General features: G+C 43.2%; 1 protein-coding gene across 3 annotated transcripts in view; it reads right to left on the reverse strand.

The window, feature by feature from the left end:
* Nucleotides 1-2776: 2776 nt before the first annotated feature.
* BRSK2 (BR serine/threonine kinase 2) overlaps nucleotides 2777-25121 on the reverse strand; it is a 302408-nt gene continuing 280063 nt past the window's right edge. The window contains exons 17-20 of one of the 3 annotated variants that reach the window (XM_058806650.1): nucleotides 24037-24217; nucleotides 23305-23394; nucleotides 14916-14963; nucleotides 2777-3938 (exon numbers count right to left, since the gene is read on the reverse strand). In XM_058806650.1, the coding sequence (XP_058662633.1) occupies nucleotides 3763-3938; nucleotides 14916-14963; nucleotides 23305-23394; nucleotides 24037-24217 (495 nt within the window). In that variant the 3' untranslated portion in view covers nucleotides 2777-3762. The remainder of the gene's footprint in view (nucleotides 3939-14915; nucleotides 14964-23304; nucleotides 23395-24036; nucleotides 24218-25121) is intronic. The other 2 variants (XM_058806653.1, XM_058806651.1) reach the window with 2 other exon arrangements.

A 25121-nucleotide genomic window follows, 5' to 3' on the forward strand; every position in this document is an offset into this window, starting at 1 on the left:
CGGCCCTGCTGTCAGCCCAGGCCTGCCACGCTGCCCCAGCCCTGTGGGAAGCACCAGGCAGGGCAGAGCCAGGAGGGGAATTGCTGGGTGCAGTGATAAATCCAGGGAAAAGGCATGGAGGGCAAGGTGTGACAAGCCAGCAGCCACACGGGGTGCCCAACCGACCAGTGACAAACCCCAGACCCACACGTGCCAGGGACATACCTGAGCAGATTTTTCAAATGTGTGTGACTGAGTGTTTCAGGCAGGGAGGTGCAGCAATCCTTCCTACAGCTAAATCTGGAAGCAGCTCAGGTTAGAGAGGAGAACAATCACCAGCAGCCAGGGTTTTTGGTACCATGGTTTCCATCCAGACCAGACCTCGGTGGGGTTGCAATTGCTCTGAAATCTGGATTAAGCTTTTGGAACACATTACTGCAGAAAGCCAGGCCTAGAGGGTCGGGCTGTCCTTGCTCCTCCTCGGGCCCTGGCATTCGTTCCACACTAGGAGGACGCTGCCTTCCTTCAGCTGCCATCTTCAGCTCCTGCAGTGCAGAGGCCATGCCACGGCACTCACTGGCTCTGGCACCGGCCGGGAGTTGGTTTTCACGGACATAAACAGGACACTCAACAGCTGGTATCTTTACTGAATGAATTTATTGGTTTTTGAACTAAAGTTGCTCACAGTTATTTAACAAGGGATACATCAGATTTTTTTGTCCATTTCAAACCATTAAATAATGTCAGTTTGTGTCTGTATATGTGTGTGTGCGCGAGTGTGTGTCTTCGAAGTACAAAATAGGAAGGATAACAAGAGGTATTGCTTTCATTTATTCTTATATCTTGTGTGAGTAATCCCCTTCCTGCTTGTACCACATGGGTTTTGCTGATATAGGTATTTTTAAATTATTATTATTATCTTGTATTGAAATCCCAGCCTTTTGTAGAGGTACAATGTAACAGAAGCATCAAAATCTATACACAAGGGAAGAGAAAAGAGGGAAAAGAAGGACAGGGGTGATGGGAGGGGAGCTCGGAGGAGAAGTAGAGAGAGGGCAGAGGCAGGAAAGACAACGAAAGCAAAAGAGACTAATTTACAGCAATGTCATGCAATTAAAACTGCCCCCCTCTCCTGCACCCTTGCCTCCCCCCCTCCCCAGCCATCACCCCCTGGTGTCTGACATGCACACAGCAATACGAGAGAGAAAAGTTTAAGAGTAGGGAAAATAAATAAATAAATAAAGCAAAAAAATTAAAATAAATCCCTCCCATTTGGGGGAATGGGGAAACAGGGCAGAAGTCAAAGGTCTTTGCCCCAGTTGTGTCTTTAAAAATTCTTTTTAATCTTCAAACCTATGTACAAGTAAAACTGGTCCAAGAAGGGGAAAAATGATTAAAAAAACCAACAACGACAACAACAACAAAAAAGAACTCATCCAACATTATCATTAAAAAAAAAATCTTGCGATACAACATACACCCATAGGAACCCAACGAGCAGCAATCGAAGGTCATAAAAGAGCTGAACACTAATGCTAAGCCTACATTCTTAAAATCTCAGTCAAGAAATACTTCTCACTGTGTTTTGTCTTCCACGTGTAAAACCACATTTTTTTGTTTGTTTAACCTTTGAGCTTGGGCCAGAATAAGTTACACTTGGTCACATAACTCTTGAGGAGGAGGAAAAAAGGTGGCAATTCTTCTTTCTCAAAGTCACAAAATGAACACTTACAAGGTTTCTGTGTCTTTTTTCCCCCTCCTCTGCAAAATAAATAAGAATCAATGTTGCCTCTACACAGTTATTAAACAGAAGATATATCTAACAGCTTATTTTTTTAAATATATATATATGTATATATAAATAACCAAGACCTAATAACTGAAACACAAAACAAAAGGTCCCCATCCACCCAATCCCACCCTCCTCCCTTTCAAAAGAAAAAACAAAACAAAACAAAACAAAAACTTTATAAAAATATCTTGCAGTAAATTTTAAAGTTTACAGTAGCTTCGTGATTAAGTCTCCCATTGCCCTGACTCCACCTTGTCTTGCTCTGATGAACCAAGTGCCAGTGATTTTGCACACACACACACATACACACAGAGGAAATAAAACCCAATATAAGTCTCTTTTCTTCCTCCTCTTCATCTTCTTTTTTTTTTCTTTTTTTTTTCTTTTTTCCTTTTTTTTAAGAAAAAAACCACCCAAGCCAACAAATGAAACTGATAACTTAAAGAAATAATAATACTGATATCAATGCAGCACTAGCAACACAACAACTGCCTCTAAATGCAGGGTGTGGTGGAGGATCCAGCTGGTTGAAGAAGGTCCCAGCGCGGTGGCACAGTGGCAGGGAGTTGACAGGTGGGGAGGAAGGTGTCGAAGGAGGAGCAGCAGTAGCAGCAGCGGCAACTGTGCCTGGTGATGGGAGAGACAGTCCTTGGCAGAGTCTTGTCCCTCTTCTTTGCTACCAGAAGTTGCCTTTTCCCTAAGTTTTAATGTTTTGTTTGTATGTGTTTATTCATTGAACCCCCTCTCCCTCCTATGTTTACTCCTTTCCCCTTCCAGCAGGTTAAAAAGCAAAATGATACAGTATAAAAAAACCAATTAGTTGTGTGTGTGTATATATATATGTATGTATGTATATTTATACATAAATATACACACATATATACATGTATATATAAAAAAAGGGGGAAAAAGAAAAGGAAAAGGTGGTGGGGAGAAAAAAAAAAAAAAAAGATAAGAAAATCCCTTGATGAAGCTCCCCAATATTGTCTTGGTTCAACGCTTAGTTTTGAGTTGCTCCTGGCTGGTTTCTGATGAGAACGCGCTCTGGATTCATGGAACACTGCGCTCCCGCTACACCCGTCTCCTTCCCCACACCCTCCCTCTCCGGGCTGCGATCACCTGCGCGGACAGAAGTTGCCAAGGGTAAATAATTCACTCCAACAATCTGCAACCTCCTTTGAGCCCAGACTCTGCAATCCCATAACTGAGCAGATCTCTCTTGTGGAGCACCAAAAAAGAAAAAGAGAGGGGAGAAAAAAAACCAGGCGTGCACTGGGGAGGTGACTGGGGAGAAGTGGGGAAGAAGCCCACTTCCTGAAGGGAGAGGGGAGGCTGGGAACCTCAAACAGGACTGGTCCTTGGACAGTCTACATCGGTTGCCTTCCGCCAACAAGTGTCCGCAGAGCACAGAAGGTGAAGCCGTGGCTGACATGTTAACTTTTCGGGATAATTCCTGGTAGCAGAGCGGAAACAAGTGGTGTCGTCAGAAACACAGAGAGAGCATGAACAGAACAAGAAACGAAACAAAAGAAAACAAAACAAACCCAAAAAAAAAATCAAAAAAGAAAAAACCAAAAAATCAGGAAGGAGAAAAAAAGCAAAACATTCAAAAAAAGGGAGGAAAAAAAACCAATTGAAAAAAACCACAACCCAAGATCTGGTGAACTGGGTTTGTCATCTGTGCTACCTTTTCTTTTCTTTCTTTTCTTTTCATTTTTTCATTCGTTTGTTTTTTGTGTTTGTTTCTGAGATATATATTATATATCATATATAAATATATATATGTATATATATACAGTCATTCCTTCATACAAAATTTGTCTATAGACAGTTTTGTACTGTTGTGGCAAGGTATATACATCCTTCTAGTTTAGAGGCTAGCTTGCTAAGGAATATTCTTTCATTCTTTCTTGCTTTTTTTCTTTTTGTTTTGTTCTGTTTCCTTTTTTTTTTTTTTTTCCTCTAAGTTATTTAATTTTTTATGTGTTTATTTAAGGTTGGTCTTGTAGGCCGACTGATGAGACCATCTTTGCCTTGTCTTTGCCAGCAGGGTACTTATTGTCTCCTCTAGACCCATAGTCATTAGAACCGGAATCGCTCCGCTTGCTGTTTGCGCTATGCTTGGTTGGCGTGCCGGGGGGATGGCTCACCTGCCCGTTCTTCTCGTCTGAAAAAAGTTGTTTAATTACGTCAAAGAAGTTACTCAATGGGCTGCCTGGGTACACAAAACAGAGGAGACAAAAAAAGAAAGAAAGAAAGAAGGAAAAAAAAAAAACGAGAGGGAAAGAGAGAGAAAAAGAGAAGAGAAAGAGAGAGAACAAACAAACAAATGAACAATGGGGTTTTTAACGAGAAGAACATGATGAGGAAATCCAGAGCCACGTGCGTGGGGGTGTGTGGGGGATGAAGACAATGAGCAGGAAGAGGAAGAGTGTTTAGGATGGGACACCTACAGAAATAAAGAACCTGGGAGCATAAAGCACCTAGGGGGAAGCTCCTAGTTTTTTCCTGAGTGGGGAAGCATTGCTGTCTCACCTGGCAGGAGGACACAGTACCACGTGACTGAAATAGGTCAGTCCATTACTAGCATTCACTTGGCCACTCCACATGGAAATGTCACTGACTGTAATGCTGTACACAGGCAAATCCCATCCTACTCCTGCTGTTACAAACACGGGGTATTTCCATGTGGCTGCCCATTGATGCTTTATTTGCAGCCTTGCTAAGCTCTCTGTCAACAACAGGCATCAGGCTTTCCTTGCTTGCATTTTATTTCTTTCTGAGTTTCTCCTTGCTGCCCTGTCATGACCAAGCCTGAAGCCCTGAGTGGTCCCAGGGAAGCATCATTTGGAAAATGAGCTATGGCTGAGTGTTGCCATCTGCGTGTGCGGTCTGTGGTTTGCACTCGCGGGCTTCTGAGCACCTTCAGATCCTCCCTAAACAGGTACCTGGAAATGAAGATGCTGAATGTGGAAGCAGGCTGTTACACATCTGCGTGCTTCTGCCAGGGTCAAGACCTACCACCTCACTGTCCTGAATTTATGCTCTCTCCACAGCACAGCCTCCATGGCACCGGCATGCATTCCAGTGCAGTTAGGAGCCAGAGAGGGAGGCAGAGCTGTGTGCTGCTGGAACAGGCATCTCCTTCAGCCAGCCCCTAGATCAGGCTGCAGTGCTAACAAGGACTGGGCACATGAGTACAGCCTTCTGCACCTCGTGGGCCTCCAAGAAGCATGGTTATATGCTCTTAATCTGCTTCTGTCTTAGAGGGTGTACAGGAGGTCATACTTGAGGAAAGGCTCGGGAATTTCTAGTCCCCTTTCATTTCCTTGGATTGGGGGATTAATCTTTACCAAACATAGGAGGGGGTCACTCTTTGAATATGGATATTGAAGGTGTTTTTTATCCGCTGTACACAATGGAGGTGATGCCTGTTCATGATCATTAAAATCCCATGATGGTTTTCTCAATATTGGGACTGTTGGCTCTACCATTCTATCACATTCAAATAATTTCTATCTCCAGCTCCTGGAAGGAAATGGGCCCCTTGTATCTGCCTTCCAATGTGGTAGAATGCTGCGAAGAGTGGAACCTTTCATCCCCAGGATGGGAACATTCTGTCAGGAGCAAAGGGCTTCCTCATAGCAGAGACTGGTGGATACTGGTGGCTTGGTCATAATGTACTTGACTTTAATTCCAAACATAAGCAACCCAGTAACTACAGCAGGCAAGCACCTTCTGCACACAGCAATTTGACTGAAGAGCTTGTTGAGTACTTTCTTATTCTCTAACAGAAAATGCAAGACAGACATCATTGTCTTACACAGAGAAAGAGGAAATGCATAGTATTTGTGCTTTGCAAAACTCAATCTGTTACTCTTTTTTGCCTGCCCTATGCTAACCAGGTAGTGGCTGTTTTCAGAAAAATCAAATGGCTGGTAAATAGAGTGAAGAACCTTAATCTAATTCATTCCTTGACTTCCTGTGCCTGCTGCTTTGTGGCCAATGTTCTGCTTGCCCTGGTTCTGTCACTCAGTTACACTAAAGCTAAAAGCAACAGGCTGTGAGTTTCTGGAAGGGCATCTCTCACCCAACTGACTGAAGCCTTAGCGATGGGCACAAACAACCCCCAACCAGGCAAAGCACATATCTGAATTTCCAACTGAGAAGAGAAAGGCTTTCACTAAACTCAGTTACTTTGGGCTCAGACCTCCATGAGCTCCACCTGATCCCTTCCACATGCATGCAAATGCTTGGGAAAGGGGGTATCTGTTGCACATCTATGACTTCTACATCAGAGATTTCCCTGAGCCTCCCTAAAACTGTTTTAGGTTTGTGGGCACACACATTGCGCAGACTCATTTTTATCTACTCAGATTCATTTATACTTCTTTTAAGTGGATACCACTTTTCAATGAAAAGAGAAAAAAGAAAGCAAACACTCAGCCTTGAATGCAGGAATGTGGGCAGATCTGGTTCTCAGGTGGCTTTGGACCCCTCATCTTCATAAGCAAATGGAGTTAGCAGAGAGAATGAAAAAGAGCACTGAAAAAAAATGCTGGAGAGGAAAAGACTGCTGGGTTGGGAGAAAAGAGTAGGGGAATATCTCTAGTTATTCAGCTGAGCAGTTTATTTAACAAGCTTAGAGGGAAAGATGAGGGCAGAGTAAGCAGGGCTCTGCAGGAACTGGGAAAGTTTTTTGTTTTCATATAGACAGGAACAGTGACAAAAGTACAACTTGCAAGAATGGAGCAATAAAACACTTTAGAAATCATACACCTTGTATTTGCTGAGTCCTGATACAGGACTTTTTAGTCATCCTACTAAAATATGCAGGCCATGTTTCATCCACCCTTTCTCCACCCCATGGCCTACCGGCTTTCAAGTGCCTGGAGATTTATTGCAGCAAAAGTATTTAACAGTCTACTTTTCTTTGCCTGTATCACTGCTGGATTCCTTACAATCATCAGTTTTTAGTTAAAATTTTAATGGGAGGTAAGAAAATCCTTAGGGATGTTTAGAGAGCTACTGAAAACTAAAATAGGCCATTTCACACTAACCCTTTCCTTCCTTTGCCTTTTGTACTTGAAATTAAATAGTAGGTAATAATGCCCTTCTGTCCTGGCAGTCAAGGAAAAACTGATGCTGGGCTGGTGTTCATACTGCTCTTTGGATAGACAAGGAGTCCTCACACTTTTACTCTGGAGATACCCAAGAATGGGTCAGCTGTGCTGGAAGCATGAAAATGGTGCAGGGTGTTGTTCCTGTTAGTTCTCAGTTCCCTTTGAGGTTATAAATCCAGTAAAACAAGACTTGAAAATGCAGGCGATGAGGATTAGAATAGGTTTTTCAGCAATCTTCCATGCCTAGAGTTCAGTGCAAGATGTGTCATAGGCTCTTACACCTGTAAGTCCATCAGGGGGCCTCAAAAAGGCTGCCTTTCTCATTTCACAAAGTGAGATGACATCCCATTTCCTCTGGACAGGGATGAAGGTTTGGCTCAGTGATTCTTCAGAACATCCCTGGTGTTTCATGCACAGACTAAGGTCTTCTTTCCCCTTGAGAGCAAATGTTCATCAGCACAGAGCAAAGAAAGTGTAAAGGGTAGAAAGGGTGAGAAACCGAGAGAAGGATCAGAGGCAGGAGGGGAGGCTCAGAGCATTAGGTTTATGTCTGTTAGGAGGAGATGGATATGTGCAGTTCTGAGTTAGACCAAGGAGCTGCTTGCTGCAAGACAGGGAAAGGGAATGGGTTTGAAAACAAGCACTGAAGCTTATGAAAGGGTCATGTATTGAAGGGGTGCTGAGAGAAATATATTTATGGAGAAGGAACTGGTTTGGGGCACCTGTGTGCGGCACTGTCACAGCTAAATATCATGAAAGAAGTCAAAACTGTGAATGGATTTGAATACAAGCACTAAAAGGAAGAAACAGGGCTAGAGATAGACACAACAACACAGAAGGAAGCTGGGTAGGCAGTTTGCACCAAGCCTCACAGTCCTCACAATTTCATCTGCTGTTCTTAGGAAGCCTGTCTGACACTGACCTAGGCCCAGTGGTGTCACCATTTTGAGAAGCCAAGTGAAAATGGAGCACCTAGGTAAGAGAGGAGGAGGAAAATAAGGGAAATCACTCCAGGCATCACAAGTGACACCAGGAAAGGATGCACCTTGCAAAAACCCTGCTCTCACTTTGTAAAGACCTCACAGCCCTCCACAGAACATAACAGGAGGTGGTGAACAAGCAGCTTCAGGACAAGCCTGGAGGCTTCAGTTACTGATTAAGTCTGCTGTTTTGTAACATTTTTAAGACAGTCAGATAAGGACTTGCCCTTCTTTTCACTGCAGCAAATAGCAACATTCCCATTGACTTCACAGAAGCAAACCCTGAGGCACTTCCTTCTCCTGTGAAACTATCTCTCTGAAGTCTATGTACTGTTAATGCACTAATCCTTGTGGTGCTGAACACAAAAGTTGCATAAAACAAATATGCCATCTGTGGGATTATACTCTGTCTTTTCTTTCTGTATAGCCTGAGATGTTTTGGGTTTCTGCATGTATATTTTGGGCTTTGGGAGAAAGTGAACAGGAAAACATAGGTCACCAGTGGGAAGACAGACCTTTTCTCAACCTAATTTATCTTACTTCTTTTCCTGTTGCTTTCACATCATTCCTGACTGTCTTTTGCCCGCCTCTGCTCCTGAGGTTTTCCTCCTATACTCATTCCTTACTCTTTGGCCCTTGTCTTTTTCATCCCTAGGTGCTCTGTTCTGATAGAAGCTGTGGTTTCAGTGAAACATGTACCAAAAATCCAACTTCTCTCACGTAAAGCATTAAAACACTCCTTAATGGGTGATAATCCATTTCCTTTCAAATCCATTCTGCTACTTTTATAGACTTCTAGCCCACTTTGTTAAGACAAGGCATTTTTTGGTCTGTTTGCCTTCAGAAACAAATGACTTAAAATACAGAACTCACTCCAAGAGTATGTGCAGTGAAAGGGATGATAGAATAATAAAGTGGCCCATTCCTCGTCATTTAGTTGCAGACCATGTAGGAGACTCCCCCCAGACTGAAAAGGCCCCAGCCTGTACAAATCTAAATCAGGCAGATACCTCACTCAGCTCACTAACCTACTGACAGAAAGTCCAGGGAACAACTCCAGTTTCTTGGCAGGAAACCTGAACTGCAGCTGGAAAAGGTGACTTACTTTCCAGAGTTCTTAGACTCTGCCAGAAAAAATGCCAACTGAAAATGGTGTCTGCAGGAACAAACTGCAGAACTACTGCAGAACTGAGGAGCTACTCAAGTTATCCCACAGCACTGGCACAGGCATCCATGCCACCAGCAGGTGGGAACTTCCAACTGCTACTCCTCTGGGCAGACCTGAACAACCAACCTGACATTTAATTGTTCTATAACCCATTCTTGTTCTTACTCCCCTAAAACATCCCATTCTCCTCGGCAGGAGGGTGGCCCAATATTTGTGTCTAGCATCCAGATGGCCATTCTCTGTCTTGCACATTTTTTCTCTCACTCACATAAACGCACAGAGGAGCTGAGATCTAGTTCAGCCTCTCCTCAAAGTGTTACTGAGACAGGTAGCTCTGGAATAATGAATTAGGGAATGGTGAATACAGGCAGCAAAGCCCCAAAGGGATGAGGCCCATTTCCTTGCTGCTGCCTCCTGCAGAGCTAAGGCATGAGCAAGGAATCAGAAACAAAACTGTCTGTTACTGATGAAAAGCTCTGGCCAATCCAGCACCACCACGTAACATTCAAAAAAGGGGACATGATGATGGAGGGGAGGGTATCATACATTCATTTGGACAGCTGGTGGCACTGAAAGAGCAGGCAAGGATAGTGGTGAGATGAAGAGATGCCAGATTCTGTTATGGAGTCATGCTCTTCTGGCAAATTGTCTGGCAAAGGTCTAAGCCCACAAATTTTTTGTATCTACCAGTCCTTTTACACAGATCTACCTGCACAAGTGTGTGCTGAGAGGGGAAACTGATGATCCACACCCATAAAGCCACAGCAAATGACAGTACTGTTGCTACCCATTCTCTTAGAGATTTCTGCAGCTTTATTCCTATCTTTTCTGTTATAAAATGTCAGAAATGTATTGGCACGTAATAATACAGTTTTGATCTTTCCTGCCAGATGGATGTTCACATATTATGTTAATATTCAAATTCTTCAACCTGTTCCTAAGGAGATAGATGACCTATGCATGCTGGTGAAATGTTGCTTCCTCATTTCCACTGAATAAATCACTTCAAAAGATGATTTAATCTTCTGGTAAGGCATCTCAAACTTAGCTTAGTCCGGCAAGCATTTCCATGTAGCTTCCTGGAACACTGGCTATCATAAATAAACACTGTGATCTTAACTAAGAGTGAGATATCTGTGTTTTCTGTATTAGATATTATTACAGAGAAAAAGATCTTGTACTGCATGGTAAAATCTAACCACAGCTGTCAAAATAGGATCTGACATGAATCAAATAGTTCAATACATCTGGATAAACTTTTAGTACTAAGTTGCCTTTTTTGTGGCTACCTTCTTCTACACTGCAAAAACATGAATTGGAAAATAAATGTCTCCCCAACACAGCACTAGACTGAAGACATTCAACTACAGTATGTAGGGAGCCAGCCATTCCTTTGGACAGCAAAGGATGGCAGAATGGGCAGGGATAACTGGCAAACCTGGCTTGAACTCTTTAGAAGCACTGACTTTTCTTACTTGTTGTGATCCACCCATTTTGAATGAGTATGTGATCTCTCAGGGGGTCTTCTTCCTTTTGTCTCTCAGCTGGGCCACAATTTGAGCTGGAGAGCAATCTGAGCCATGCTCAGCAAAACCAGCAGCCAGCAGATTTTCCAGGAATGTTAATAAAACCTCCTTGTTCTGACCACCTCATGGTGTGGCAGTGCTAACAGAGCCTTTCAGCTGGGAGGGCAGTGTGTGCTTTTTTCTGCAGGTTTTGACACCAATATTTCTGCCAACAGTTGCAACTTTTTGGCTGCAAATCATCAACCTCCTCTTCCATCAAACAGCTACTTTTATAAGTGGGATTACTCTAATTAATGCCAATATGGGTCAGGATCACTTCCAAGAACACCAAGTCCAGGTATTTGCTGCTGTTACTAACACAAAAACAGACTCTAAATGAGCACTCACAAAGATACAGGCTGCAATTGCAACCCAAAGGTGATGCAACCAGTTTGAAACTACAAAATGCTTCCTAACTTCTCAAGCAGATTGGAATACTACTGGCATGGGCTTGTGTCTGTATGAATCAAACTGTGATTGCTGGATGCTACAAAGAGAAGCCTTTACTGCAGTGTGGTTCTCTGAGGACACGTAGCCATGGCCAGCAAGATCAGACAGCTCTGAATAGGAAAAATGTCAAGTCCTAAACACTGGAAGCAAAAGGCATGAGAGAGATGCACTGATGAGATATTAAAAGCAAGTGGATGTGCTGTGCTTCTGGTTTGATCAGATCATTTTGGGGATAGCCACTGGTACCCACAGGGAACCAAAAAGCTTCTTGTTTAACTCTGATGCCAGGAATCCAGGTTTTCAGTTGTAAGCAGCAATACAAAATAAATGTTTAAAAGTAAATACAAGCCTTCTTTCCAGCCTGCACAGGGTTATGGTCCAAGATTTTGCAGGAGTGTATGATTGTGCAGTGCCTAACATGACAGCACCATCTGACTGGAGCTGCACCAGTTATCCAAACTGACCATCTCCTCCTCTTATCATCACCCTCTTTCCATGGAAGTGCCACTGATGTAACTGAAGACTTCACTGAGAATCATCGGGGATGAAGAAGAAGAAGCAAAGATTGCCTTACTTACAAGTAAAATTCATCCTCAGATAGTGGCAGTGTGAAGACTGGGAAGTTGACAGTCTTCCTGGGTTAATCTCAGAAGCCAAAGTGGAAAGGCAGGCTTTTCAGAGCTTCCAGCACCTTGGCAAAACATACTTACCAAGGACTCCAAAAAACTGGGAATGGGTGGGAAGGGGAGCTATCAAAGGCTATATACAGCCCTACCATGAAATCAATCACCCAAAGAAATTCTCAGCTCACTACATGAAAGACTTGAAGTCACTAAAATTTGTGAAGAGAGACTCTTTGCTGACCAAGGACTATTGAAATGGCATCATGGGCTTCCGTGTGGTGTGCATCAATGGCTCCAGATCCAATGAGTGCAGTGTACAATAAATGATACTTGCTTTCTAATTCCCAGCTTTGTGGTTGAAGCTGGAGGGCTTTTCAGTTTATGTATCATTTTGATTTTCATTTTTAATGTAAAGGCTCTGCAGAACCTATTAGAACCTTAATTATACAACCTATTCTTCAGTGAGATAGACATAAATACCAGATTAGATGGTAATAAACAGTTCTCTCAATCCTGCTTCAAAAGAAACAGAATCCAGCTTGTCCTTTTACAGCTGTGCTGATTTTATAAGGCTTAACAACAGCACATAAAGTGGTAAAGCTTATTTGTCACTAAACTGATTTGGCTGAGAATACACACAGCAATAGATCAGCTAAAGTATCACTCCTGTAGATGTTTTTCAGGTTACAGCTGCATTTTATATGTAAATATTTTAATTTTTACAAGGTAAATTTAATCTTATGAACAGGCTTCAAGGAAACCAATTTAGTCTTTCTGGCAACAGCAATGCCCATTCCCCTGCTGAGATGGGTGGAAACATAAAATGAAATATTTCACCCCAGCATGCATTTCAATTTTTTATGAGCCACATTCTTTTCTTCTATTGTGAAATACTACAGGTTGGCAGCACTTTTCTGGTTTGCACAGGTAGGGTTGGTAGAACAGCAGTTTGTCATTTGGATATTGGCAGCTCCTATGACAAACCTCACTGTTCAACATTAACTTGTTTCTCAATGCCAGTGACCTTATGCAAAATCACTCCTCAGACTGATGACCACTGCTAGCAGAAGATGAGATAACATTTAAAGGACTAAACAAATTTGCCTTGCCGTTGATTGCAGCATTCAGTGGTTTATAGTGGGTGAAAACAGGTTCCTCATTCCCACCAGAGCTTTCACATGGCTGAGCCAGGCTAAAGAACTTGATCAGCTTTCCCTACTACAGTGTTAACTCTTTTGGCAAGAATGACCTCCTGTGCTCAGTGTCAGAATAGGGAACAAGGGGGTCAAAACCCCCAGAGAATACAGTTTTTCTACACTATTTGTTATTACTAGATGAACACTGCATCAACATCATGGAGGGTTCTCATCTTCAGAACCACAGAGAAAGGTTTGCCAAAAATAGGCAAATAGCCTAAAAGCTCACATGGTTCCCTTTCACTCCCCTGTCTAAACCATGGGTGAGCTCCAGCAGAAGAAAGCTCCAGCTCCTCACTCCCACAGGAGGGTGGAATTCAGCACAGTGCAGTCACCACTGCTTACACTGTTTGTGAGCTCACCAACAGGAATGTGATTTAAAGGAAGAAGCTCCATTAAACTCCTACAGGCCATCCTATCTCCTCTCTCTCTGTCTGGGCTGTAGCTGCCACAAAACAGTTTCCCTGCTGGCCTTCACCTTGTCTTGTGTGTCCCTTGTTGGATTGCTGCTGACACAGTGACAGCTGGAGGGCCTGCATGAACTTTGAGTTCACGAGCAGTGATCTCTCTATCTAGAGAATGCAGCGTGCTGCCTGGTTATCTCCATAGCTCAATTAACTTGCAAGCAATCAGCAGAATCAGCATTTCGTATTTTGTATGATGTGAATGCCAGATTCCAGGCAAGAAATGAAGTCTTGAGGAAGAAGAGGAATTTGCGGTCTGATGACTTCAAGAAGCTAAAGGCTGGAAATGAGTGTTCATAAGATCAGAAAAGTCACCTAAGAAATCAAATGAACTCCTATCAGAGCAAATGAAAAACTCCCACCAGCAAAGCTGCAACTTAAGGGAAAGAGATTGCCTGAAACACAGGCCAAATTCTGCCTCAGTCACACATGCATAAACCCAATATTATCTCCACCATGACAACCTCCCTTTATGGTTACAGACTTCAGAACAAGTCCAGAACAACTTTCTTCAGTTAATGAAGAGATAGTGTGGCAGGTGCAGGTCCAGCTGGAAAGCAGCACCAGCTCAGTGAACACTTTCCTACTATCCTGTCACCCCTTTCACAGAGATATCTGAACTCAACCTAGATACCAGGATGGAAATCTAAAGAGAACAGAGTTCTCTCATACAGAATCCTTCTGTACAAGACATGAACAGTAAGACAAACACATCTCTCTTAGTATTTGGGCATTTCCACTGTTGTATTTGGACCAGTGAGTAGAGGCACAAGTACTGAAAGAAAGATGACCAGTCCATGTGTGCAGGGAGGGAAGGCAAGGCTAGGGACAAGTTAACCAAAATTCATGTAAGCCCAGGCAAGCTGAGCTGAAAGTTTTGCAGAAATCTTTTTTTTCTTATTCCTAGCAAAATTCCAAGTCTTTGGTAAGTTCACTACCCCTTCAGTTAGAGACACAACATCCTTCCCCAAGTCCAGAGGGGAGCTATGACAGTTGACTTTAGCCAAGTGTCTGACATAATTTGCTGTGTGTCTTAGGGAGAATTTAGAACTGTCACACCCCAAGGACATCTGGGGAAGAAGGGCGTGGATGCAAAATGGAGTTAAATAACACAGCATTCCTGTCTCAACAAATAGCAGGAAACCAAGGGAGACAGCAGCTAGCAGGGCAGCATTCAGCTTCACTGCAGAAAAGGGACTGAAGAGTCATGAACCAACAGCAGCAAGTAAAGAAAAGAGGAAACAAAAATCAGGAAAGAAAATCACTGGCCTGGGTTACAGTGAGAGAGGGTATCTCAAGTGTAACACCACACACTTGTGCCATGAAGGGGAAAGCTGTGGTGGAGTCTGTGCATCTGTGCATGGATGGGGAGGAACAGAACAAGGGATATGTGCTTGTGCCCTCCAGGTGAGTGAAAGACATAGAGGGTTGTTACAGGGTGGGGAGTCTCGAAAAGAGCGTGGGGGAGCAGGTACAGGGACGGGCAGGAGGTGCAACAGGACAGCACGGCGCATTGTTATGTTGCTCAGCAGGGGCTGGGGAAGGTGGAAAGGCACAAGGGAAGGAAGTTCTTACCACATTTGGAAAGTCTGCCAGTCATCAACTCCATACAGTTAGTGGTGTCTGGATCATAGAGCGGAAAGAGGAGGGAGGGAGGGAAAAACATAAAGAAAGGTTTCCATACCTCTGTGCATAAAGTAGTAACTTAGCACATTATTACCTGAAGCAGGAAACATACACACATCTTGGTGTTTACACAACCCAGGCCAAATTCTGCCACCAACTCTATGCCAGTGCAAACCTGGCCCTGTGACTGAGAGTGGAGCTGCTTCAGTACTGCTGCCTCCACTCACCCCTTTATCGTGGCTGGAGGTATTTATGAGATGTGGGAAATACTCTGCCACCACATTAGCAAACTATAAGCCTTGAATACAGTGTTTCACCTGGCTAGCTTTGCAAATTAGCCTGCAACAGCCAGGAAACGCTCAGCCAGCTCATACATCTACATCAAAAATCTGGAGAGAGGGAAGAAATCTAGCCCTGTGCTATTGGACATGGAGTGAGGCTACTTGTACAGTTCAAAATCATCTTTTAAACCCCAAAGGATAATGTCAAAGTTTCAATCTAACTCTCCCACTTAAATGTAATCTCTTACTGCTCTTGCTTTCAAGGTCAGTATTCACAGGCAATAGCAGCACTTCTGGAAAGGGTGGCAGAATCTGGCCCTAAGACATTACTGTCCACTTTGTGTACAGTTCCCATTGCCACAGACTCTGGGTGCTCCTTACTCAGGTGGAACAAGCAGAAGGAGCTCCACATGTCAGCTTTAAAACAGAAAGGCCCAGCCCAGCTGGACTCTTCCATGTGCAACCTGCTGGCAAAGCCAGATCTGCTGCTGTCAGCCAGGATTCCCTTGCATTTGGGATCTAAATCAGTGTGTTCCTGCGCATTGTGGAGCACTCACTGCTGAGCAGGTGGCTACCAGTTAAAGCACTCAGATCTCCCCTTGCCTGGGCTCTTGAGGAACACTTGGGTTTTCAAGAAATAGGTTTGTTGGAAAAATGCACACATGTGCTGAAAATCCCTAATTGCCAGGAAGCTCTAACTACTCCCTATCTGCTGTCTGCAGGACAGAGGGGAAGATAATTTCTCAGCATTCCTCCCCTCATATATTGAGAAAAGTAGTTTCATTAGAGGAGGAATATGCTAGGGTGAGCTGAACTCATGCTAGAAGAGCATGGATATGCATCTCCTCTGATGCAACCAGGCTGGTGCTGCACAGGTCATCTGGGAAGCAGGGAGCAGAGAGGGCAGCTGCTTGGTCCAGTGACACTGGTCAGAGCATCTAAGCAGGGGTCATATGCTCTCCATGCACAAGGCTAATGGTGGGCTGGCAGAGGTCAGTGGGAGATGATACCCATGGAAGTTCTCTCAGAAAGGCACAAGATTGAGAGAAAGGGGAAGAAGGATGGAGGTGAAGGAGAAGAGAACATTCAAGATCTAGAACAACAGAGGTGTCAGACAGGCCAGGAGTTTACCTGCCTTTGAAATTCTTTCCCTGGTCTGGCAGGCAAAGAATTTAATATACAATACAATTTCTCCCTGAAGATTTCTCCCTGAAGATGCCTAGCAGGTTTGAGAAGTGCCTACAGCTGCTGATTGAGTCAATGACTAGGAGTCACACTCATGGTCTGTATATTTTTTTTTTCTTTACTAACTTGGAGAACTTTGTTGTCTTGTGCCTTGTAGGGGTTCCTGTCCAGACCCCTCAGAGTCACTACCCTTTGCTGTAATGCAGAGTGATGCAGCTCTCCAGTGGTAGACCCCAGAGCATTCACACAACCATTAGCAGAACTTAGAACTCAGAAAGAATACATAAAGAGCAAAGAAATTCTCAAATATGACCAGAAGACTGTTTCTGACTCCCCGCTCCAACACCTGGAATTTTCCCCTCAAGTGTATCCAGACTGACTGGCCACACAGTAACCAGAAATCTGGAAACAAAAATGTAGTATTTGGATAATGTCAGAGCAGGAAAACATTGTGTAAGATCCTCCTGAAATTGGTATTTCCATTTCATTCCTCATTTTAACAAATTAAAGAGTAATCATGTCTCCTTAAGTTAACACGGCCTTTTTTCCTAAGTCATTTGCAGTCAGCACAGCTTTCTTTGGTACTTAAAGCCAGTTGTGTCACAGGTCTACACACATTAGTTGTGTGATTAGAATACAAGCTGACAGGCCTACACACAAAAAAGGGATTGTAACAGAGGCTTTTTGACAGCTGAATATCTTGGGCTCTGGAGCCCATTTGGTTCCCAAAAAAAGTAATTTTGTATAATTCTGTAATTTTTTTGTCATAGAATTAGTTTTGACAGGTAAGAAAAATTTTCTGAAATATGAGACCATGGGAAAAAAAATCAAACTAACATTAATAAAACTTCTAATTTGTCTTTCTCAAAACTTTTATGCACAATTATGCTTTGAATTCTTCATATTGTCAGGGCTAGTCCCAGGAACTGCACAGGAATTAATTTCTATTTGTAGTGTTTTTCCAATACCTGATCAGATTGTTTTTCCCCAATTGCTAAGGCAGAGCCAGAGCTCATACTGCACCACTTGGAAGACAGTGTTAATGTGTCTTCAGCTTCTCTTTTAGAATATTTATCTTAATACTTCTTTCATTTCCATCCTATTGTAACATCTGCTTTAGAAAATACTCTATGTGATAAAGTATTCCATAATTTTAAAGCAGAATTTTGATTCTAATTGGAAGTCTTAAGATTCTTGCCAATCAGCTTCTCCTCATGGATAGTAATCCATAATCCAGTGACTGTGGGATGCAGGTGTTATGAGAAGTAAATAAAGCCAGGGCCCAAAGGCTTTTAACTGTCTGAGAAGCACTGATGGGTCATGTAACTGCATTTTTAATGTGTCCTGTTCATTTTACAAATTAAAACATAGTAGCAGTGTCAGCTCTCAATCCTTCTGATGATAAGGCAATTCATTATTTTATAGGAATTGCTGGAAGTCACTCACACTTTGGATTTGACCAAGACTTTCATAAGTGACACCCAGTTCAGCTCACTAACAGATGGCAAATGCTTTGGTTGAAATAAGACCTCCCGTCAAAAGGCCAAACAAGCTCTGAATCCTTTAAAAACTACTAGTTCTCTACAAATTTTTCTTTCCCAATTTTCTTTATTCTTTAATTTCTATCCTACACAGATGTCACAAGGAAGCTGCCTGGTTTGTGATGCTTCTGATATCTCTGAGACCCATCCCAGCCCAGGAAATCTCACCCAAACAGTTGCTCCTCTGAAATCTCCAGATCCAGGGCTGGATCCCAGAAAGCACTGAGCAGCTCCTGCCAGATGCTCACAGCCCCCAGGAAACACCTCCACTAAGGGACATGATGTCAAGGGAGCCACCAGCTCCTCTGGTCCAAGGCAGTTATCATGCAGATTGAAATCCCCCGGTGTTTCTGTGCTTATCTGAAATTCTGTTTTCCTATCAAGACTCTGGAGAGCTTGGACTTTTTTCTACATGCTTTATTTCTGGACTACCAGTTAATTTTAATGAAGGCTGCTCAGTAATAATACTAAAGCTGTTTAGCAAAAACACAGTGTTCTGCCAATCCAACCAGGCATTACAGGGCACTTTTTGTAGGTGGAACTGTGACAGCAAAATGAAGTAATTACCCTAGACACTACAAGAATGTAAGACATAAAGGGTCACAGAAGACTGCAGGAAACTTCAGACCTGAATGAACCCCAGAAAAAGCTAACATGCAATCCAATTCCAAACTGGCATTTGCAGAGTCCTTTTTTTGAATCTGCAGCTGGGAGTTTACCCTGCAAAGCACTTCATTTGCTCCTTACTCCATTTTCCATTTTGGTAAAATCCTTCACACATTTGGAAACTGTAGGTTTCTTACTTTTGTTTTTTTTGGTGGCAATTTGCCAGCCTGCAGCTCTTGTGAGCCATAAAATACCTGGAACTCACAGATCAGTGCTCTAGGAAGAATTTGCACTGCCTTGTTTTGAAGCTAGATATGGTCTCTAAACACTTGTTTGTGCTGATGATAGGCACTTCTAGCAGTAACAGCGAGATGCTCTGAACTTGGAGATGTCAATAGTCAAAATCTGATACGAAGCCAATAAATATAATAAGGAAAAAGAAAACCTTTTACAAAGAAGATTTAAAGGTTATTTCAGTATTGCTGATTACCCAGTACATGGGAAAAAAATGGGAAAAAATTTGAATATGTAGCATCCCACACTTGAAAACCAAAGCTCAGAGAAGCAAGAAAATATTAGGGAAATAAAAATTGCTACCCTATGAATGATCACAGATGGCTTTTGCATGCCCCTATTCACCAGCTGCTACTATTACTCTTTCATGCAAAGGCATCAGAGAAAAACAGATCATGATTTAATGGAAAGAGTGCTGGGCTGAAACAAAGGAACAAATCTCAGATATCGTCCTCCGTGGAGAGCGATCTTTTTATCCCAGCAAAGGGCAGTCTGCCCAGGGATTACCTAAGCAGAGATTCTGAGTATAAGGGCCCTGGATAGAGCCATTCATGGACAAGAGACAAGGCTGGCTGCTCTCACAGACAGTGAGACTCCATCCCAAAGGGGCCCTTTCATGGTCTCACTGAGCGTAATGGCTTTTGTGATACCAGTAACAAGCACACATGGACAACTATTCTGGGTCAGATCAAAGGCCAAAACCGTCTGAGAGTCACACTTGATGATCCTTGTGGGTCCCTTTCAGCTCAGAATATTCTGTGATCTGGTGCTTTGTGTCCCTCAGCAGCTCCACAGACACCCAGGAGTGCAAGAGCAGGCCAAGCATACAGAACACTTCTCCTACCACTGCCTCACTCACCATTGAGATTTCCTGAACCTGCTGTAGTTTCTCTGCTTAGCAGTCCCATGAAAATTTCTCTGCAGGGAGTACTTCTTACTCCCTGTGAGTAAGAAGTACTCAGGGGAAGATGAGCATCTGTAAGCCCCTCACATTCAGAACCTGCTTCAGCGAGGAGTTCCACCAGTTCTAGATTTCATGAAGACATGTTTTTCAATGACTTTCTTGGTACTTGGCTTCCACTACCTTATACTGGCCTCTAGTTTCTTTCATCAGGAAGAAAAAATGAACAATCAATCCCTATTTACTTGTTCTGTGCAAGTTATGAGTCACAGACCTGGTATTGTCTCAGCAGTTATGGCACAGAGCTCCTGAAACATTAGGATACAAAGCTGGTATGTTGCACTAAATTTGTCCATTGAGACAGTGGATTTTAGAAGCATTACATTAACTTATGGAATGGATTTAATTTATTTACACTTTGTTTCAGGTAAGGGAGGGAATCTATTTTCCTGCTTCAGAGTATGCCAGAAGAAATAGGCACAGCCAGTCTTAGAAAGGAAAAAATGGAAGTGAATGAGGGGGATATATGGAGGAACGGATATTATAAGGTGCTCAAGTGTGACACAGAAACACATCTGCCTAAATCAGGTACATAACAGGTTCACACACACACAGAGATGCATGGGCAACATGACATCTACAAACACTGTTGTCAACTGGAGGAATGAAAAAGAGGAAAATGCATTCTGAAACCCAGGCAGGCCGGCTCAGGGGGCTGGGATGCTGGAGAGCAGATCAGAGGGGCAGCAGAGAGAATGACTCTCACTGCCACATGTTCCTTAGGCCTTGCTGTTCTGCTTTACACTGAATCATTAAATCTTCCCCTTGTGCAGGTCTCCCTTTACATGCATGCACCTTTCACAGATTGTTTTCATCATTCCACCTGTAAGAGCACCAGAACTCTGTAAGGCAGGAGAGACAAGACACATAGGATGTGTCTGTGCACCAGGAGCCAGGAAAAGCTCCAGCGCTGAGCCAGTGCTGCTGGTCAGGGGACAGTCCCATGCTCAGAGCCATGGAGGAAGAGAGTCTAAATGAGGGTGAGCTCAATCTGTTGCAGCAGTAGACTGCCTAGAGAGGGTCCTCAAACCATGAACCTGAACAGGGGCCCAACCTCCACAATCCCTATGTGGTGTTCAGAGCTGGCACCATGGGAGGAGAAGAGAAACAGAGAAGACTGCTTTGTTTCTAGTGAGAAATGCTGATTAATTCAATGACAATTTCTAGGAAGATTTTGCACACATTTCCAACCAGACACCCAGCTAAGCAAGGTGCTGAATGTGAACTTTTCTGTCCTTTATCCTTTTACTTCCCCTTACTCCCTTACTTATTTGGCTGGGTATGCGAACTACTGGGCCACCCTACTTTGATGCAAAGGTTGTCTCTTTTTTGGTAACAAACCCTTTATTTCCCTTCCCTTGCTTTTCTCTCTTTCTTGTATGCTGCTAAAACCTAAAATTTTCAGGTTGACTTCTCTCATTTTCAAGAGACTTGCATATTCCTGATCAGGTTAGGTGGTGTGATACAGAACAGTTTGATACCCTGTGTCGTGAGCTGTCTTGCCTGGATAAGTCCCCAGCTAAGGGAATTATTATTTTTAAATTTCAAGAGACCATTAATTTTGGTTTTGCTCCATGTGAAGTTATCAGTTCCAGTCTGGCATTATAGGTCAGGCTGGGTTTTCCCTGCTAGAACAATATGCTCTCATGTAGCTTCAGGCAGTAAAAATAATACAATTTCTTCATTCCAGAACCAGAGCAAAACTGTAAGTCAGATACATTTTTCATAGCAGAGTATGCCCATAACATTTCCCTGAGTCTTGGTCAGATGAATGGTTTTTATTCCTGCTATAATATGGTTTTCTTAGGGAGATATCCTGCTTCACATGCAAGTGTGCAAGAGGGCTCAAGTTTTTCTATAGAGCCTCAGTAGCTAGCACTAATTAGGGTGAAGAAGTTAAGAGAGATCATCAAGTTATTTACTTTATAAATAATTTTTTCCTCACAGGAAAGTAAGGGTACACCTTATTCCTGAAGAAACAAGGAATATTGAATGTTGTCCATGCATCAGGAGTAATATGAAATATGTTTAACGGATGCTTTTCTATCTCAATCCCCTCACACCCACTCAGCCCTAGCATTTCCCAGGAGGAAGGGCTAGCAGAAAATTCTAGCTGCTTCCTTGAGTTTGATTTAATTTCAAAAGTCCAGACAGCAAAAACCTGAATCAACCATAGTTATAATGTCCTTGTTTTCCCTGCTTCTGAACAGAATAACCCATGTGCTGGGCACCATTGTATTCCAGCATGCAGAAGGACCAGGCAGTGCTGGAGGCCAAAAGCAAAGAGGACACTGAACTGAGCATATTTCTCTGTCAGGTACTAGGCATACACACTTCTATGTGCAGTTATTTTATCTTTGGATGCTAAAGCCACAGTTAGACCAGAAGGATGTAACCCATATGTGCAACGAGCCAAGGACATCTGGGACTTAATTGGAGGATGCAATGCCAACTTAACTCCCCCACTTTTGTCTTGGCTTGTTCACACAAGGGTCAATAACAGAATTTGGCTCTAAAGCATAGTATTTATTTACTTCCTTTTCATCTCCCGCTCCTTCTGCCTCACCATCTTCTGCTGCAGCCTCTGCTCTCCGCCTTGCACCTATTTATCTCCAGTATGTGCACATTCTTTCAGCTTTTCTCTACTTTTCCTTCCTTGATGCATTCCCAATAGTTTATCTGCCTTAAGTTTTCAATTTTCACCTTCTTCTTTGTTCTGTCCTTTTAGAGGACAGAAGAGTTACCACAGAGATTTTGTGTGTGTCTGTACAACCACTTCAGTGTTCAGAGTGAACACCTGCTACATAATGATGGGATGAGGCCAGTTTCAGTATTATCAATTCAGGCTGCCTGCACATCCAGATTGATGTCATTGCACAGGGTCACACATGTAAGGCTTTCTCTACCACCACAAGGAATTGAAATTTACTTTTCAAATAGATAAAATAGAGCTTCTGCAGAACCTTAGTATATAATTTGTGCTACCACAGTATTGAGAATTGGATCACACTCCTGGAAACTATTAGCCACCTCCTGACCACATGTTAATGGCTAAGTTAAAAGTAGCTCTCAAGTTTGTTCAGGGACCCACTGAAGTTAGAGGTTTCTAAAGTACGCCTGAAGGGTTTGAAAATCAAGTATCCTCTAGAGCATGTCCCTACTCTGGGAGATTCTGGAACTGGAGAAAATCTGGAAGATCAGTTGATGATGCAGCTTTTGATGGAGAAGTGGGCAAATGGCTCTTTGGGCGGGCAGAGGGCAGAAGCTGTTCAACTGGGGAATGTGCTGGGAGCACTGGAGAGGGAATGAGAAACGGAGGAGTGGGGTGGGAGCAGGGAGTTACTGCTCTGTCTGAATGGAGCTCGTTTTTTTGCTGTAATCAGAGGGATGGTCTCCCTCAGCCTCCTGCTACGAGAGGCATTTCACCTTCCTGTCCCTGCTGAAGGTGCTGGACGGTAGAAGCCACTTACCTGATAACTGCTGCACTGAAGGCTGGTCATGTGTGCTTAACAACTGTGCCTGAATGGTTTCTACTACCCTCTTAAAGCGACGGCTTGGACCTGCCAGGAGAGAAGAGGCACAAGCAGCTGTGAGAGCAATGGGAGCCAAGCCCACACACAAGGCTGCAGGGAGAGGATCACAAGCATCTTCCCTTCAGTCTTGTCCCCAGAGGTGCCCTGACTGTGTATCTGTCCTTCCACCAAAGGGGCTATGGTGTGCAGGGCTCAACAGGAAGAGGAATGGCTTTGGGGCTCCTTTTGTAAAGACAGAAAAGGTGAAGGGGTCTGTTTCCTTGTTGCAACCCCTGTAGGGGACATGTGGCCACCCAGAAGAAAAGGGTGAGTGCATGTTTCACTCAGAAGGAAGAAACTATGGCCTCACAGTGCCCACATGAGACTCTGAGACTTCTGAACGAAACAGGGAGCCAGTACCATGAGTTACACCAAAACTGGTGTGCAAAACAGCCATTTTAGCACTAATCATGGCAGTGCCAACTTCACCTCTTTGGGAATCTCCTTCCCTCCCTGCATTTCCATCACTACAAACACCATTTTTGTTCCTAATGTCCTCCTTGCCCCTGACTGAATTTTCCTGAGGTTAAGCCACTTATATTTTTTCCTCTGGCAGAGCAATTTGCAGGCCTCTATTATCAGCAAGGAACAAGGCAGCTGGCACCCATTTTAGAGCTTTGCCATGGTTACCTGATAAGAGTGTGAAAGTGACAGAGTAGATCCCGTTCTCCTTTTGCGCCTCTCCGCCTTCTGTGTATGTTATGTCCACCTGGAACTTCACTGGCTTCTGGAAGACAGCAGGGCCTCCTGTGGACTTATATTCTGCACGGAAACTTGTCTGTGAGATGACACTGTGACTGAGACTTGGGATCTGAAAGAGGTTGGTAGAAGCAGAAAGTAGAACCAGTGCTAAATGGAAAAAAAACCAGCAAAATTCTGTTTATAACAACACACACTTCCAGAATGAGTAACATTTGCTAGATTTGCTTCTGGTCTTGCATTTTTAATGTACAGTGCTCTTGTGAAATCAGTAAGAGAACAGGTTGCTGGGCACCACAGAAGAATGCACAGCTGCTTACAGGACTGACCTAACTTTAAGGGTTGAATATTGGTGGAATACCCAACACACTTACGAATTTATACGTTGCTCAATTTCATACAGTCAGTCTTTCTTGTCCTACTCATCCACCATTTTTGAGAAATGCCTTTTGCTGACCAAAAGGTGATATTAAGGGAGTGGACAGAAAAGTCAGTGGGATATAAAACTGAATATAAAAAACACCTAAGTAGCCTGGTCTGATCTCACAGCTGATCCTGTTTTGAGCAGGAGACCTCCTGAAGGCCTTTCCAACTTCAGTTGCTTGGTGATTCTGTGATGTCAGATAGACATCAGGACACCTGAAGTGCTTGGGACATCCACAGGGAAAGGATGCCTGCAAATAACTCACCCAAACTTCTGTAAATATGTAAAAGAACTCTGAGAAGCTTTGTGACATCATGCAACATCTGTGTATTTAGAACCACTGTGGAATTTCATAACTTCCTAATTTTCAAGCAGTTACCTTTCACATTTTCCTCCAAAATTTAACAACATACTCATATTCCATTTATTGCTTCATAAAGGACCAGATTAAAACAAAAATAAATAAATTACTTGGAAATCTGTCTCTAATCTCTAGGAGGAGAAAAATGAAGATGAGCTCTTTGAGAAGCTGACTTTAAGGGATTAGTTAGCTGGCTATGACAATGCATTTAAGTTTGGATGTTGCTGTAAG

Source organism: Ammospiza caudacuta, chromosome 6, assembly GCF_027887145.1.
Source record: "Ammospiza caudacuta isolate bAmmCau1 chromosome 6, bAmmCau1.pri, whole genome shotgun sequence".
NCBI lineage: Eukaryota > Metazoa > Chordata > Aves > Passeriformes > Passerellidae > Ammospiza > Ammospiza caudacuta.